Below are 16,180 nucleotides of genomic sequence, written 5' to 3'. Positions count from 1 at the left end.
TGTGCCAACATTGTCCTTTTGCTTAAATTGCTCTTCACCCTCCCTGGTATTTCTCCCCCCACACACACACACACACATATATTTATACAGAGTAATCATATCCCCTCTCAGTCTTCTTTTGTAAGACTAAATAAGCCAGCCTCTTCTAGTCGCCTCTCATAAGACCTCAATTTTTCTGATCATCCTAGTAGCTATTTTCTGCACCTGTTCAGTTTAAATTCATTTTTCTTGAACAGGGTGACCAGAATTGATTTCCAAACATTACCAGCTTCAAAACACGCCATGACAGGGAGTCAACACTTAGCTATGGAAAATGTAACAACTTAAATTAAGGTAATTCGGAGGCAATATAACTAGTTCATTTTGACTTAGGTTGAAAAGATCCAAACTGCAACGTGCGGCGTGCTGATCAGTCAGGGATTGGAGATCATCACTGTATCTGTGACAGGCATTAAATGTAATTAAGAAGAAAAATGCATATGCACTTTTTGGCTATGTACAAATGCAAAATTTTCATCTCTAAAGGCATATACACTTCAGGAAAACTATTTATAGCACGTGGTATATGATACAGTGTATTGTCAAAGTAGCTATTACATACATTTCCTAGCTGTAGGTACTGAGCATTTGTATTCTCTGAAAATATTAAATATATATTCCCACTATCATTCTAGAAGTCTACTGGATAATCTGCAGAATTCACTGACAGATCTGAGACTCTTTTGATCAGTTTCCCTATCACTGTGGAAACAGATCTGAAAATCTAAGAGGCACCTCTTAGTTCGAATCAACACTAACTAAGCTAACCTCAGAACGAACTACTTACACAAGACCTTTAGCTCGAATACCGCTTAATCTAACTAAATAACTTAGCATTCGGAGAATTAACCCACCACCAACCAGCAGTTGACGCAGGCTACAGCAGTCCGAGCTTGGATTCTCTGGCCAGCCAGCAGCTCACTGAGGAATTTCAAGCAGCTTTCCATTCTGCTTGGCTGACATGTTGCCAGCCACACAGCAAAGGGCGAGCTCATCTTCCCTCCCTCTTGTTCGAATTCTGAATTCAGTCTCCTGTCACAGGTTGGGCCAGCCACACAGGAAATGACCTCCCAAAGGAGCAGAAGCAGACCCAGCATGCTCCTGCAAATAGAGAGAGGAGTCCATGTTGGTGTTCCGGAAAGCCTGGACGCCAGAGGGGAGGAGAGGAGAGTCTGAGGAAGACAAAGAAAACAGACAGACGTCTGTGCAGCCGAGAAGGAGACGAAAGAGGAGCACAGGAGGCTGTGAAGGCGAAGTAAGCCGCCAAAAAGCAATAAGGCACAGCGGAAAGCGAAGGCCCTAAAACAAAAAAAAAACGCCTAAGACCAAAGGTCAAAAATGGCAAGCCCGCCCACAGCACCGGTGAAGGACCTGCACGCAGTGGTGCACCGCCACAGTGGCTCTGCCACCGCTCCGGCCCCCCAGTGCGCGAGTTCTCCTCCGAGGACGGAAGGGACAGATATGAGGGGGGGCTTTAGAGCTCCCCACCAGTTCGGGGCGAGGAGACTCCCCCAGACCCCAGGCCTACCCTTTTCTCTTCACCCCAACAGAGACTCCAGCCCAGAGGAACAGCCCACCTCACCATCAGACCCACACAGGGTCCCTCACACCAACAGGGACACATCAGAAAACATTTAACAGTATTAATTTATAAATTCTAACAATTAATTATAAAAATTATAAAATAATATTTAGAAAAAATAAATAATAAATATTATAATAAAAAAATTATTTATATAATAAATTAAAAAAAATAAATACAAATTTTTAATAAAAAATAATATATAAACAAAAAAATATAAATATTAATATATAATAATATATAAATATATAAACTATAATTAAATATTAAAAAATATAAAATCATTAATATATAAAATATTAAATTCTATTTCATATTAAACCCAACAAGTTTCTAAAGCGCCATAGTGCCTCGCAAAGCAGTGTCATGCAGGTGTCACCGAGCGTAGAGTTAAAAGTCCGCGCCAGACAAAACTCTCAGAAGCCTCCATGGCAGTGCTAATAGCATTGCTGCGGTCCGTCGCAGCTGACTCTTCCCCAAGTGGTCTCTGCGTCTAAGGTAACAATCATGCGCCAGCACAATTGGTCTGTAGGGTCACCTGTCTCTGCGGTCTATCTGCAAATGGTTGCCAATGTTGCATATTTACAATGGTTTTGGTGAACAAAGCGGTTTACAATCAGGTTGCAAACAGCCACGCAGACAGACAACAAAACACAACTGCTTTTACAAATTGCGCTTTCTGCTTTGAGGTGTGCCTTAGGAGGAGATCACAGCCTGCTTTGCACAAGGCAGGAGATCACAGTTAACCAGTAACTGATAGCCAGTAAGCATGCAAGACTGTAAGGCTCTTTGAAGGTCACAGAGACTGAGTGCCTATCTTTCTCTGCATATCTGCTTCTGCGCCAATCTCTGACCAGTGCTGAAATCTCACTTGCAATCTCTGTTCCTTGCTGAGTCTTACTAAATCTGGTGAGACTCAGTTTGGATCTCCTCAGACTGTGTTTATTGTTGCGAAACATCTTACTTTTCACAAATCACCTAATTTTGGACATCATCACAATCACCTACTCCTTTCCCTCCTGGACCACCCGCACTTTTCAAGAGACAGAGGCGGCGATTACGCCCAGGAGAAAAATTCCAGGAGAAGAGGAAGGGGCAGACTGCAGGCACACAGAGAAGAGAACGGCAGCACATGGGAGACGCAGGAGACAGGCGGCGCAGCAGCAGCGCAGGCAGGAACAGACGGAGGAGAGCAGGTGCCAGAGCAGCAGCTTCAGCGGAGCGCTGGGATAGGTAGCGGCAGGAAGAGAGAGCGGCGACTCGGCGCCTTCTAGGGAGCGTTCAAGACCGCACCGCAGAGAGAGAGCCCCCTCTGCAGCTGAAGTGCATCTGCCACCCAGAGTGAGGCCCCCCCCCCTCCCCCTGCCCCTGCAACTCAAGCACACCGCGTGAGGCTGTCCCCTGCAACTGTCCCTGCACCGCAGGGGGCCCAAAGCAACACAGCTGACTGTGGTACACACTCAAATTTGTCTTGTCTTACACTTACAGCTCCAACCAACTCAGTTCACAAACCCAAACCCCAAGTTTGATTTTCTCGTGTAAAGCGACTTCACCCACTGTGTTTCTGTTCTCTGGTGTCTGGGACTGTCTTCTGTTTTTCTTTCTGTTAACTGGTCAGTGTCATAGCACACAGTGACATGGCACTGACTTGGCTGCTGCAGCAGGAACACACACACAGACTGCACTCACCAGGCACCAGCACTGCAGTGAGTGGTCTCTGCACACAGTCTCCTTGAGGTCATGCATCAGGTGGGTGTATGGTCCTGGTGCTTGTGCTTAAAGGCAGGCTAAGGGTGGCATGCTCTTGGACCAATGTACCCGATGACCTCCATCCACCTGCAGACCCCTCCCCCCCCCTCACCCGACCTCATCTCCTCCCCACTCCCCCCCCCCCCCCCCCTCCCCCAAACCCCCCACCCCCGGCACCCTCGCCCCCCCCCCCCATCACTCACCCGCGGCACCCCACCAACCAACCCACACACCCACCAGCCCACCACACAATGATACTTCACAACATGTTCAGAAACAGAAAAACAGCAGTCAAAAATAAAACTTTTATTTAATTAAAAAAAAATAGTTAGTGAAAACAAGTTTATGAAGTGGGGAACTAAAACTTTAGTTTCATGATCAGGAAAACTAAATCAGGAAATCAGATCACAGTCTCACTCTCTCTGGAATGCTTGGAAATCCTCCTGCTACCCTGCTCTGTGCTCTCTTCTCACGATTCATTCCCTGATGCATATCGATTCCTGCTCAGAACAGCCAGCAGCAACCGCCTCGCCAACCTGTGCGGCGCAAAGCTTCTGCGAGCCTTGCTCCGGGAGTGACGCCAAGCATACAGCACTCGCTGATGTCCGATGGAGGGATATTCTTCCGCCTGATTCCTCTGTCCGCCATCCTTCCTCTGAGTCGTCACGGAGGCAGTCAGTCCACCACTGCTGCACCTGCTCAGTGCTAGAGTTGGTAGTTTCTTTCTTTTCAGTGTCCAGCGCAGTAGGGGGTCCTTTTCCATGGCATGTGGTAGGTAGGGCACTGTAGGCCCCTGCACTGGCTGTGGCCCGAGAATGTGGCCCGCCATGACCGGGGCATTGTGTGCCTGGTCAAACCAGCCTGCCTGACTCTGAACTGAACGCCCGCGTTGGCCACAGACGCCCACCCGGCCCGTTGATGTTGGTAAACGTTCCCAATGGCCCCCGGCAGCCCCCAGCTTGAAGCATGGTCCACAAAAAGCCTGGTGCGCTGGTGCCAGCTGGTGCTGGTTGGTGTACTGTGGCTGTGGGATGGCCCCCCATCCCATAGCCCCACGCCCATTTGGGAGCCCCATCATGATTGGGAATATCATTTCGACAGAGACACTGATCAAGAGCTGAGAGCAAACAGTTGACGACATGCTTGAATGACAATGACAGCAATCCAGCAATCCCATTTGCCCACGCCAAAGTGGTATTGACCACGAGCTGTCTGGCGCTGTGTGGCGTGGGGGCTGGCCAGTCGGGGCTGCGCGTCAGCACTGCTTCTGCGCTCAGTCCATCCTTGTGTCCTGGCGGGACAGCAGGGGCTTCAGGTCAGGCGACAGCAAGGTCCTTGCACAACAGATCCTGCCCATGCCGAAGTCAAGTCAGCTCCTGTCCTGCCAGACCAGCACCACAGCGTCTGCTTGTTTCCCACCCCCCTTCAGAATCCCGAATCCACACCATGAACTGACCCCCATGACCACCCACCTCCCACCCCCCGCCACACTGCTGCTTGAGTGCCTGCTTACTCTCCTCTCTGCCCCGCCTCCTCTCCTGCCTCGGCTTCCTTTCTCGGTTGACTGTGGGTCTGATGTGGAAGAGCGGGGCGATAATGACAATGGATGATGCAGGCAGCCATATGGCCATGCCATCGCAGTGGCTCCAGTGCTGTCGCGCTGTATGCCACCGACCAGAAGCGACGCGCAGAGACGCGCCCGCGGCGCCAGGAAGAGAGGGGAGGCGGGATGGGCCAGATTCAAACGACATTTTTTCCCCCCCAGCATGCATTGGAAATCCCTAATTCAAATGGGCAGCGGGAGGGGGGGAACTGGTGGATAGGTTCAGCACCACAGTGCACCTCCTAAAAAAGCTGGCCCCCTGTGAATGGAGTAGTTCGAATTTGTGTATTTAGTATGGATACACAAATTCGACTTATTAAGGTCGAATCCACAAATTCGACTTAAGTAGATTCGAAATAGTCCTGTAGTGTAGACAAGCCCTAATACATTTCTCAGAATGTATTATTAGATACAGAAGAGTCAGAAAGCATTTACTGTTGCAAAACAATAAACAGAATTCTTGCAATTTCCAGCCCAGATAGGAACCCATAAAATATATACTTCTCTTCCATGTAAGAATATCACAAAGCATAACTACAAAGAGGCAAACAACTCTACAACATTTTCAATCACAGATTAGCCTGCTGTGCTCAAAGTAGAGTTACAAAAAGTGAAGATGGAACTTGATGAGACAGCAGCAGAGCTGGAAAGACTAGAAACACACAGTTTCCGTGGGGACTTCATGAATGGTATTACACACAATTGAGCTATGACTCAAAAGCTATATGTGAATGTGACCTTGACAGATTCGAAGAATGTGACATTTTTAACAGTGTGTGTTGTAACCAGTGGCTACCTTCGTACAAAATAAAACTTCCTGGAACCACAGGTTCAAATCCCAGCAGGGTGTACACAGGGTTTATTTTTCTAGAATAACTAACTGCATTTCTTGCAATATATTGTGTCTTTCAAATGAGAGCTTAATAAAAACAGAGATGTTGAGTAGCCATTAAAAGAACCTCTGCACTTTTCATACAATTGGTTTAAAAAAAAAAAGCAAACCCAACTTCTCAATATACTTGCTCAAGATTTCTCCCCCATATTCCAGACCCCTACTGTTATGCAGCATGCTGTGTGATATTTTTGTCACCAAGTATGCAATCTTCTACTTAAAAGCTGGCTTCACTGCAGTAGCGCTATGGGACTATATAACTTTCAAAGCAATGTAGGATCCTTTGCAATATAAATGTAAAAGATTACTACTACTGTGTAAATAGAAGGAAATCATGCTAAAAAGTAGATGCTTTACCCTTTTGCTTTTCTTAAATTGATTTGAAGTTTGGAATTTCTAGTTTATTAATAAAATGGCAGAACTAAAAGATATTGTACCATATATATATCAAAGATTTCCCATATATTATACCTAAAAAAGCATACATCTATTTTCAAAAGAGCCATGGTTAAGCCTAAAATCATTTCCAAGTGTTTTACTTGCTAATTTTATGGATTATTAACTCAGGGCAGGGATCATATCTTCAATTTTCCTACATATATGCCTATGGCCCATAGACAAATGATAACTAAATAATAAGTGACTTTCACAAGCTTTTTATGTATGAATGTTAAACAAAATGGTCTCACCTCTATTTCATCCCATTTTAGATCAACAACTTTTTGTCCTGCTTTTGGCTGCCAAGTAGGTAATGTCACAGTTGCTCTTGAACGGGGTAAAACAATGTCAGGTTCCAAGGTTGCTGATACTGGCCTGATTTGTCTTGGTGGCAGTGACTCTGCCCATCCAGAGACTGGAAGGCTGTGAAATGAGCGTTCACAGTTTGTACTTTCATAGCCTTCATTACAAACACAGAGGTAGCCATCACCGTTACTGCTGCAGTTACCATGGTGACAAGGGTTGCTGGCACAAGGATCTGAAACAAACTGAGAAAAAAAACCATCTGGGTCAATTACTTCATACACAAGATTTACTTCTGCATTTTAGAAATGCCATAAAACAGGATTTATTTTTCCAATATTTAGCTTCCACAATATATATTTATGGGTCAAAATTCATCCCTGATATAAATTCAATTATTTCAGAGGATTAAAAAAAAACAGGGATTAATATGGCCCATTATTCCAAGGTCAATGAATACAGGTTCATTGATGACAGGCTTACAAAGAGGTAGTAAATAAAGCAGTAGTGTCAGCTGTGTTCAAATTATGTAGTTTGCAATTCCTGGGCTTGCAACAATCCACTGCTGGGTCTCTGGTTGGGGGGAAAAGACAAAAGCATTTTATATTCAGGTGGGGCACCACCTGCAGCAGGCTTATTCAGCAACAATAGGCACATTGTGGTAGTAAATCAAAACAATAGCCCCACATCAGGCCTATCTTGCCTCAGGGAGGCTCAGGTAGGCAACAGTCTCTAGTCAGCTCCGACCAGAGCTAGGCTCCTCTCATGGAGAGCAGGAGGTCATCCCTCCCTCCCAGCTAGCATCCAGTTGAGCTGGAATCTCCCCTTTTAACCCTTCCCTCTAAACCCAACATCTATTGCCGGTGTAGCAGGACAGGGCCAACTAAATCCACAGCAGTTCATTGACTCTTTTCCTGGCTAGTGTAGGGTTCATATACCTCATCATAGTAATCCTCATTGTAAAGTCTGATGGTAACCTCTCCTGGGGATGTTTTCTAAAAGTATCTGCCATTTGGTGTAATCTGGTACATTCCAAAGGCCAAACCAAAGAAACCAACAGTCTCTTTATGAAACAAGATAAAAAGCAATTTCTAGCATGAATAGTTTAGCAGCAAGCAAAGCAGGGGCTCCGCTCCATTAGAGAGACAGGATGACCGCCAATATTTATTAAAGAAAAGATCTAATTTCTAAATTTCTATGGACCTGTTTCAGAAAAAAAATAAAGGTGTCTTCTTTACTATTGCTATGCAGATTACAAAATCTAGTTTCATTGACTCAGGAGCTAAGAAAGTATTACATGGAAAGGGGGAAAGGTGTTAGAAGAGATTAAATAAAGAAATCTAGGTCTTCTGATCTCCTTTATCTTGTTAAATATAGAAGAAATTCAAGAAAAACAGGAAAATTCCACTACATATATCATAAAACTTTTTTTACAACTATTATTTTTATTTCCAAAATTACTTCCCTACCATAAGTACATCATGTTCTCTTTTGGTTTGAAAACTTATTAAAATCAGAACATCCAGTATTAGACCACCCAGCTGATAAACCAAATCCTGCAAAATTAGCAGTGTACATTTGTCTGGGCAAATGTATTTCAATATCACTGTTTCTTGCCGTTTTGTGGCAATACACAAAATGACAGTTCTAGGGTAGTTCTAATTCCATCTAAGGATTTTTGCTAGTGCTTTACCTATGGGTAAAGTAAAGACTTGAATGTATTCCTCTTATCAATATTTGTTTTTCTTGAATCCATCACAGCCTGCACATCTGTTTCTCGGAAGTCAATTTTATTAATAATTTCTTCAACATCACCATATGTAGCAAAATGCTATGCCAAATCTCTTGGGAAACCAACACCACTTATGGTACAGGATGACAAACAGTTTCAATCAAAGAACAGAATCAACCAGTATACTGGCAACAATTTTTGATTAAGACACAAAACTTACTGGGAAGTTTTTTGGTTTTTTTTTAGTAGAAGCTGGCCAGAACTCGAAATCTCTATAATAGGTCAAACCAGGAACATAGCTTTTGGAACTCCCAAACCTGGAGATCTGAAATGTGGATCTGAATCTGTTCCTTCCCCATTTTCAAGGTGTTCAGAATCCACTGAGATAGATTCATGCTGTGAACTTGGATCCAGATCTAGATTTGGGGATTCTGTTTACCCTCCCCTCCAGCATCTCCCAATCGCTGGTATTAAGGGAATATAGTACTTGTAAAAAAGGTCAGATGGACAGTCATAGAAAAAGAAAAAAATAATAATAATGAGTATTTTTCCATCTGTAGATTTCAAAGCCCTTACAACAAATGAGACCTATTGTAGTCTCCAACTTAAATATGAGGAAACTGAAGCACAGGAGGTGAAGTGACTTGCCCGAGGTCACACAATAGGTCACTAATTAAGGTAGGAATTGAAGCCAGGCCTCCTCCAGATTCCTGTTCTAGCAGCCCAGTCCCCAGATTCCATTGCCTCTTCTGGTAGGTATTGCACCATCAGTAGCAGTAAAAGCTTCCTCATAGCACCCCACTGAAGTATTTCAACCCTTAGCTGAAGGTAAATTGAATTTGTATGGCACAACTCTGTGATGCTGGCAGACCAGGTGCCAGCTCATGCCAAGGCCCCAGGAAACCAGTCTTGTTTACCTCTGAGTTAGCATTATCAGCATAGATATTAGATGTTAAGTTGATAAGAATGTGGTTTATTGTTTAGACTTCATAAAATACTTGATGCTGCATGTATTGATCTCACTTATAACCTCTATAGCCCATGGTTTAAAGTTATATTGAGTGTTTGCATTGTAAACCTCTGTAATTCTGTGACTCAGCAAACAGGAAATGAAGCATTAATAAAAGATACAGGACTTATCCAGCATACAAGATGGCCCACTGAAGACAAATGGGGTATTTTGCAGCATCAAAGGAGACCCTGTTGATTGCATTCCTAACTCCCTCCAGGAAGGAGAGACCTATGCATGAATTAATCCCATCAGTCTGGAAGCTGGAGTGGAGGGGATAAAAATCCCTAAAAAGGAGAAAATCTCTTTCATGCTGTCTGAGGGGCAAAGATTCCTAGACTTAAGCAAAGAGATTCCCATGCTGCTTGGCATGGGTTAGCCCTGAAAGACACTTTGAACTGACAGATTATTACAACTGTTACCTTTTAAATCATAGATTGAAATTCCTTTGTGTAGATATGCTTGCCTTAACCTGTAAATAATTCTTATGTCTGTTTCCTAGTTAATAAAACTATAGTTAGTTTATTACAGGATTGGCTACAAGCATTGTCTTTGGTGTGAGATCTAAGGTACAAATTGATCCGGGATAAGTGACTGGTCTCTTGGAATTGGAAGTAATCTGAATATTGGGTGATCTTTGGTGTAAGTGACTATTTGTCACGTTGTACTAGGTGGTAAAATAGACTAGAGTGTCCAAGGGCACTGTCTGCGACTCCATTGTAAGACTACTGTAGTACTTTGGGAGTTCACATTTGTTACTGGGTTGGTGAAATCTAGTAACAGTACATACAACCAGTTTGGGGCATCTGCCCCGCTTTATGACAGTTTCCCTTGAAGTTAGCACTCTTGGTCATGAACCACTCCAGACAAACTCCCTCAATGCTGAAGGCCTCTAGTCCCAAGGAAGACCTGACCTCAGTGGGAGACTCTGCCATTGTTGATCTACTTGTGGATCTTTATCAGGCCCCTGGTCAGGCTTATCCTTTCTGGAAGCATCATTTCTGGAAGCAATCATTCCCATCAGAACCTGGATTATGGGTTGCTGACCAACTCTGCCCTAGCCTCTTCTGCAGAATTGGGGAAAATCTTAATTTCGAAGCCATCTACACTGAAATATTATTCTCAGATTTGGGAGAGGTTTTCCCTAAGGGCAGTAGAAAGCAATCTGCCTCTGCATTCTGTTTCTATATAATCTATTTCGGACTATTTGCAGTACATAAAGTCTTTCAATCTCTCTGTCTACAGCCAACGTGCATCTGTGTGCCATCTCAGCATACCATCCAGCTGATAACTCCACTGTGTTCCGTCAGGGACTGCAGTAAAGGACTGGTGAATTTACCTTCACTGATCTGTGTTTGTCTCAATATGCGATCTCAAGCTGACAAAGTCAATTAATGTGTCCTTTGAGCACTGAAACTTCAATCATATGAGGCACAAATATGACCCCAATGAACACTGTTTTCTAGAAAGTTCTTGAACTACAGTGAGATGAAGGTGATTAATTAGGTTATTTTTGTAAAATACTTTGAATGCACAATGCGTTATACACATATTAAGCATTTTTATTATTGTATCCTGCATGAGGGCTGGAAAGTCCTGGCTGAAGCATGGCATGTCAGCACAATCAGCGGGAAACCCACAAAAGAGTTGTTTCTGTAACTGCCATACGGGATTACATTTTTACATTTACGGTAAACTGAAGCAATGAAGCTCTGCATGCTTTAAACTAATGCAACTGGGGTTTTCAGTTGTTAGAAAACATGGGAAGATTTCAATAAGGTTATGGTCAAACTAACTCTCCATGGGGTTTATACCCTGTGCTGCTATCATATTACCTTGTTTCTACAGAAAATTCTGCCAGTTCACTTATTTACAATAATTCTAATACTGATGCACAATTGTTGCTTTTGAGAAAAAACTTGTTTTACTTTTCAGTGTATGGAAGGAAGCAACATAACTATTGTTTCTTTTATTTATGTTCATTTGTACCTTTTGTTTCTTGCTAGATGTGCCATGGATCCAAGATACATCATATCCCAACCTCCAGTTGTTTGACAGCTACATTACATTTCATTCCCCAGCATTCCTTTTAGAATATACCAGGATGATTTTAGAGTAAAGGATTTCATACCTGTGTATTTTTTTGTAGCATTGAGACTCCAATACCATTTATGTGAAAAGCAACAGCAGAGTGACAGTAACAAAAGTAAACTGTTTTCTAGGAATTGTGGGAAATAAATAAGAATCTCAGCCAACTCAAAACAGATCTGCTCATTTAGCTCACTACAACCACCACCAAACCATTAGGATTAGTTCTAATCTAATTTCTCAGGTATTTTGAAGTATTTATTGTGTACATAATGCCTGTTTAAGGAGATACTCTGAAACAGAAGCCTCAATATATCTGGTAGTCTAAACTATGTCCTTCGTTTAATCTCATACTTCAGCTTGTACCTCTGATTCCACCTCTTGGATATCTTGTCATTTCAAACTGAACATGGCCAGAACCAAACTGAACATGGCCAGAACCAAACTCCTTATCTCCTCTCCAAAATCTTTTCCATTTGTGGTGAGAGACCTCCATATTGAAGCAAAAATAGGATTAATAAATTATAATAATTTATTCTTATGTTAGATCAATACAAACTTGCCTGTGCCTTTACTGATTTTTAGGGGATATTTATCATTAGTTTCATACATATAATGCCTGGAGAAAAAAAATCTTAAGTTTATATTTAATTATATGAAATGTCCAAGCTAAAGAAATTATTAGGAATTCTGTTGTCTTTCAATGTGACAAACTCCTCAAGTGTCAAGGAATACAACACCACATTTATTACACCCAAATGTGTTTATACAAACCCTAAAATGCAGCTTTTAAAATTCCAGTTTCACTATAATGCTATACTATTTGCTTTGATGCGCAGTTTTAAAAATAGTATCATTGTGTGAGGGGTTCGGTCACAGAGACCCCCTGGGGACTGTCACCTGATGTGCTCCAACTACCTCTTGAGCCCATTTTCTCTGATGGCTTGGGACTCCAGAACCCTGCCTTGTTGAGCCAGACACACTAGTCTGCTGCAACACAGACCCAGATCTGGTCCACGACCCCAAAGCTACAGACTTTAACCAAAAACTGCTCAGCAAGTCACCTATCTCCAGCACCCAGACACCCAGCTCCCAATGGGATCTTTTGCATAATGCATATTCCAGTTGCATTATATTTACACTCATTAGCATATTTCTATAAAACATATGGAGTGCAACATCACACACTGTTTATTGAAATTTGTGTTTTGTATAAATATTTAATAAGTTTTAGACACAAGTTGTTAATGCTATGATAGGTTGTAACTAAGGAACACTGGGTCAAAAGACAAACAGAGTCTTATTACAGCCCAGGATACTTCTCTAGACTAAAACATCAGTTGGAAAAGATGATTTAATCTCAAACAATAGACCTTAGAAAGGTAGGCCCTGACTTCAAAAGCAATCATGCACAGGGATGTATTATCAGAATTGTAAACCAGGTGGTAAAACAGTTTCTTTTAAAATCACTCTAAAATCTTTATTCTTGAAACTAAGAAAAACATTTATAGTTGAGAAATATTTTGTAAGACACCTCTGTTTTTCTGAAATGTTGAGATGGTAAGCCTCTGTGAAATGGGCTTACCATCTCAAATATGATAGTTAAATGCAGATTTCATGTAATTTCCTAATGCCATTGCTATGGAAATGGTAAAATGCTTGGTGTACCAAAATAGGATCTAATGACCTTGATGATTACTAATACAAGAATACCGATGACTAATACAAATAGAATATTTATATTAACTAGGGAATTATTTGGCAACTTTGAGAAACTTGTCACCAAACTCGGAAGAACAAGAATAACCCCTTTAAAAAGGTTAAGAAAGGACAACTTCTTGAACAACTATTCCAGGCTGAAGACTCTCTCTAATAATTATTTAATTTGTAAATACTATTTTAAGAACTGAAAACAAGTGTTTATACTTTTTGAAATCAGAATTTCAAATCCTGTTGAATCCTGATGAAATGGAAGAAATATCTTAGAAAATGGACTAAATGAAGAAAGAGTTAGAACTCTAAGATTATCTGAGACTTACCTGCCACAAAAGACCTTAAGAAGAACTCTGTATAAGCTTTGAAAGCTTGTCTCTTTCACCAACAGAAGGTGGTCCAATAAAAAATACTACCTCACCCACCTTGTCTCATAAAAGAACAAAGGCAATTAGAAGCATGTTGCATATTAAGCAGCATGTCTGTTCAGGAGCTGAAAGTGTAATGAAAGCCATCCCACAAAGACATTGAGAAATGGAAAGATGACAGCATCAATTTCTAATCTAAATAAGTCTGAAAGAGGTTTTCCTATGATTTCATGAAATTGGAGGAGGGGGTAATAAAAACTTTGGAGTGATTCTCCAGCAGCACTCACTCTACATCTCTTCTCGACTTCACAATATCCAACACAACTCATCCTGTCTATCTCTACAAGCAAGCTGCAACAGAAGACAGCTAAGAAGAAAAAGAGAACAGCAATACAGCGGCAGCAAAAAGCAATCACATGACATTATCAAGACCTCAACATGGTGAGATGGAAGTAGCTAAAGTATTGCCCAGGGATTCAATTTAAAAAGTCTTGTAATGATTTTACTGGAATACTAAAATGCTATTGAAACTTAAGACATTAACAGTATCGTCTGCTAACCCAATCATTTAGGCCCCGTATTCCTGGACAGGAGATGGGCTAAACTTTGGTAAACAGAGAAATAGTGGGAATTGCTCCTCACTGGCCAAAGGGAACTGCAGCACCGTGGACAGCTCAGTGCTGGCAGGAACCAAAGGAGTAAGGAAGAGTTCCAGGCTGGCTGCTGGGCCTGAACATAGTAACGGTGAAGCCCCGGTGAAAGCTGGGGCTGTGGGAAAATGGGCCCAGGGAACTGAAAGCAGTTTCATTAACAGGACACAGCATAACAGGACATAGCTGCTGCTCTTAGGGTCCCAGACTAGTGGGCAGGCCCAGGTCCCCCCTCCCATACGCCACTGGGGAAATGGCCTATAATTAGACAGCAATAAGCCCCCAGAAGGGGATCTGAACTGCTTAGTGGCTTAGATGGAGAGCTGATGCCAGAACAGACCAGAGAGGGCGAAACCATTGCCTCCAGGGAGAAAATCCTGGGAGTTCGCCTCGATACTAGGACCAGGACTGTTTAAAGACTGGAGACACACCTGACTAGAAGGGGCACTAGCAAGAGGTGGGTGGGTGTGACACTGTTACAAACTGATTTAAATATTTTCTTTGATTTCACAGGATTTAGTTAAGACCTTTGCCCATTTATAACTATTTGTTATCCTTGATAAACCAAACAAGACTCACCTTCCCTTAAACACATCGATAAACAGTTGTAGACTCACCTTCTTTTACCCATCGATAAACAGTTGTAGTTATCAACGATATACTAAGATTGGATTCATAACAATTTTGGGAAATAAGATCTTGGTCTTACTTTACCAAGAAAAAAAGTGCCCCGAGGCATTTCACTCTATTAAAAGCTCTTGAGTTAGAATCTTTTCAGTACATTTCTCTGTGAAGTAACCAGTGTTTAGCATTTGTGTTCTGTTTTGTTTAATATTTTCTTTTCCTTTCTTTAAAAATAAAACAGCCATGGTTAATAACTGTAATTATTTTGCTTGATTTTAATTGTGGTCTCTCCTAAAGTATGAAAAGAACCCCTGAGACTAAAATAGTGGGAGTCACATCTCTGAACAGGCAATAAGAGAAACAAATAGTAAGAGCATTTCTTGTTTCTTTAGAGTAATGTTTTTAGTTATTTTGGGGAAAAACTACGTGATGCTCAACAACTTCAGTTACCTCTTTTATGCCATATAATTTGTTCCTCTTCTATCACCACCATCTTCTCCATCCTTCAGGCCAGCAGCCTGGAGCGCCTCTTCCTCTTTTTCCCCACACATCTGCACCATTTCTAAGTCTTATTACTCAACATATCCAAGATCCATCCATTTCTTTCTATCCATGTAGCCCTCTCTCTCATTCAGGCCCTTAATTATGGCAAATCTTCCTCTCTGGTGTCCCAAACACACAGTCCCCTTCCACCCATATAAAATTCTGTCTCTAAATTCATCCTTTCTATTCATCTGATCATCAATCCCAACCGCCTTCGCCCATGTCAGATTTTGACACAATGACCTCTGTTCCTTCCTTCATGCCGCCCTCTATGCATGTCATAATCTCCCTAATCTCATCCATAAGACCCTTACCATGTTCACATTTAAGTTTCTTTTAAAGACAACTCTGCTAGACTGCTATAGTAAATCTTGTTGATTTACATATCAATTTGATCTATTTTTGTTCCTTTTCCCAGATCTCTGTCCTTAGACTGTGAGCTCTTCAGAGCAGGTACTGTCCTTAATTGTTAGGAAAACACCAAGAGGACACTACTTCAAAACAAACTACTAAACCTCACTGAGGTACTTTTACACAGCAAAGATGCGTATACTATTCTACTACAAAACTGAATTTCCATTTCTCCTTTGGATCTAGCAGCAGGCTGATCTTGGTTTCCCATAAATCCAAATTCCCACCATACTGATTCAGGATAGATGATCTAATGGGGAGTAAAGTTGTTTCATTTGCCTCCCTACTTTCATAGCCTTCCCCACTTCTCAAATCCCTATATGCAAGAATTGGATTAGCTTCATATCAGAACTCTTCCATCACTTGTACTCCATCCCCAAGGGATTTAAAACAGACATCACTGTTCTAGGAAGCAGGCAGCATTAAAACATGTGGA

General features: G+C 42.0%; 1 protein-coding gene across 3 annotated transcripts in view; it reads right to left on the bottom strand.

Moving 5' to 3' along the window:
* Positions 1-16,180, bottom strand: part of DNER (delta/notch like EGF repeat containing) — a 269,472-nt gene that overhangs the window by 140,338 nt on the left and 112,954 nt on the right. For all 3 annotated transcript variants that reach the window (XM_039486808.1, XM_039486809.1, XM_039486810.1), the window contains exon 2: positions 6,555-6,851. In XM_039486808.1, coding sequence (XP_039342742.1) covers positions 6,555-6,851 — 297 coding nt within the window. The remainder of the gene's footprint in view (positions 1-6,554; positions 6,852-16,180) is intronic.

Source organism: Mauremys reevesii, linkage group 9, assembly GCF_016161935.1.
Source record: "Mauremys reevesii isolate NIE-2019 linkage group 9, ASM1616193v1, whole genome shotgun sequence".
In the NCBI taxonomy this organism is placed as follows: Eukaryota; Metazoa; Chordata; order Testudines; family Geoemydidae; genus Mauremys; species Mauremys reevesii.
The sequence above is the reverse complement of the archived record's forward strand: the minus strand, read 5'-3'. Positions and strand labels throughout refer to the sequence as shown.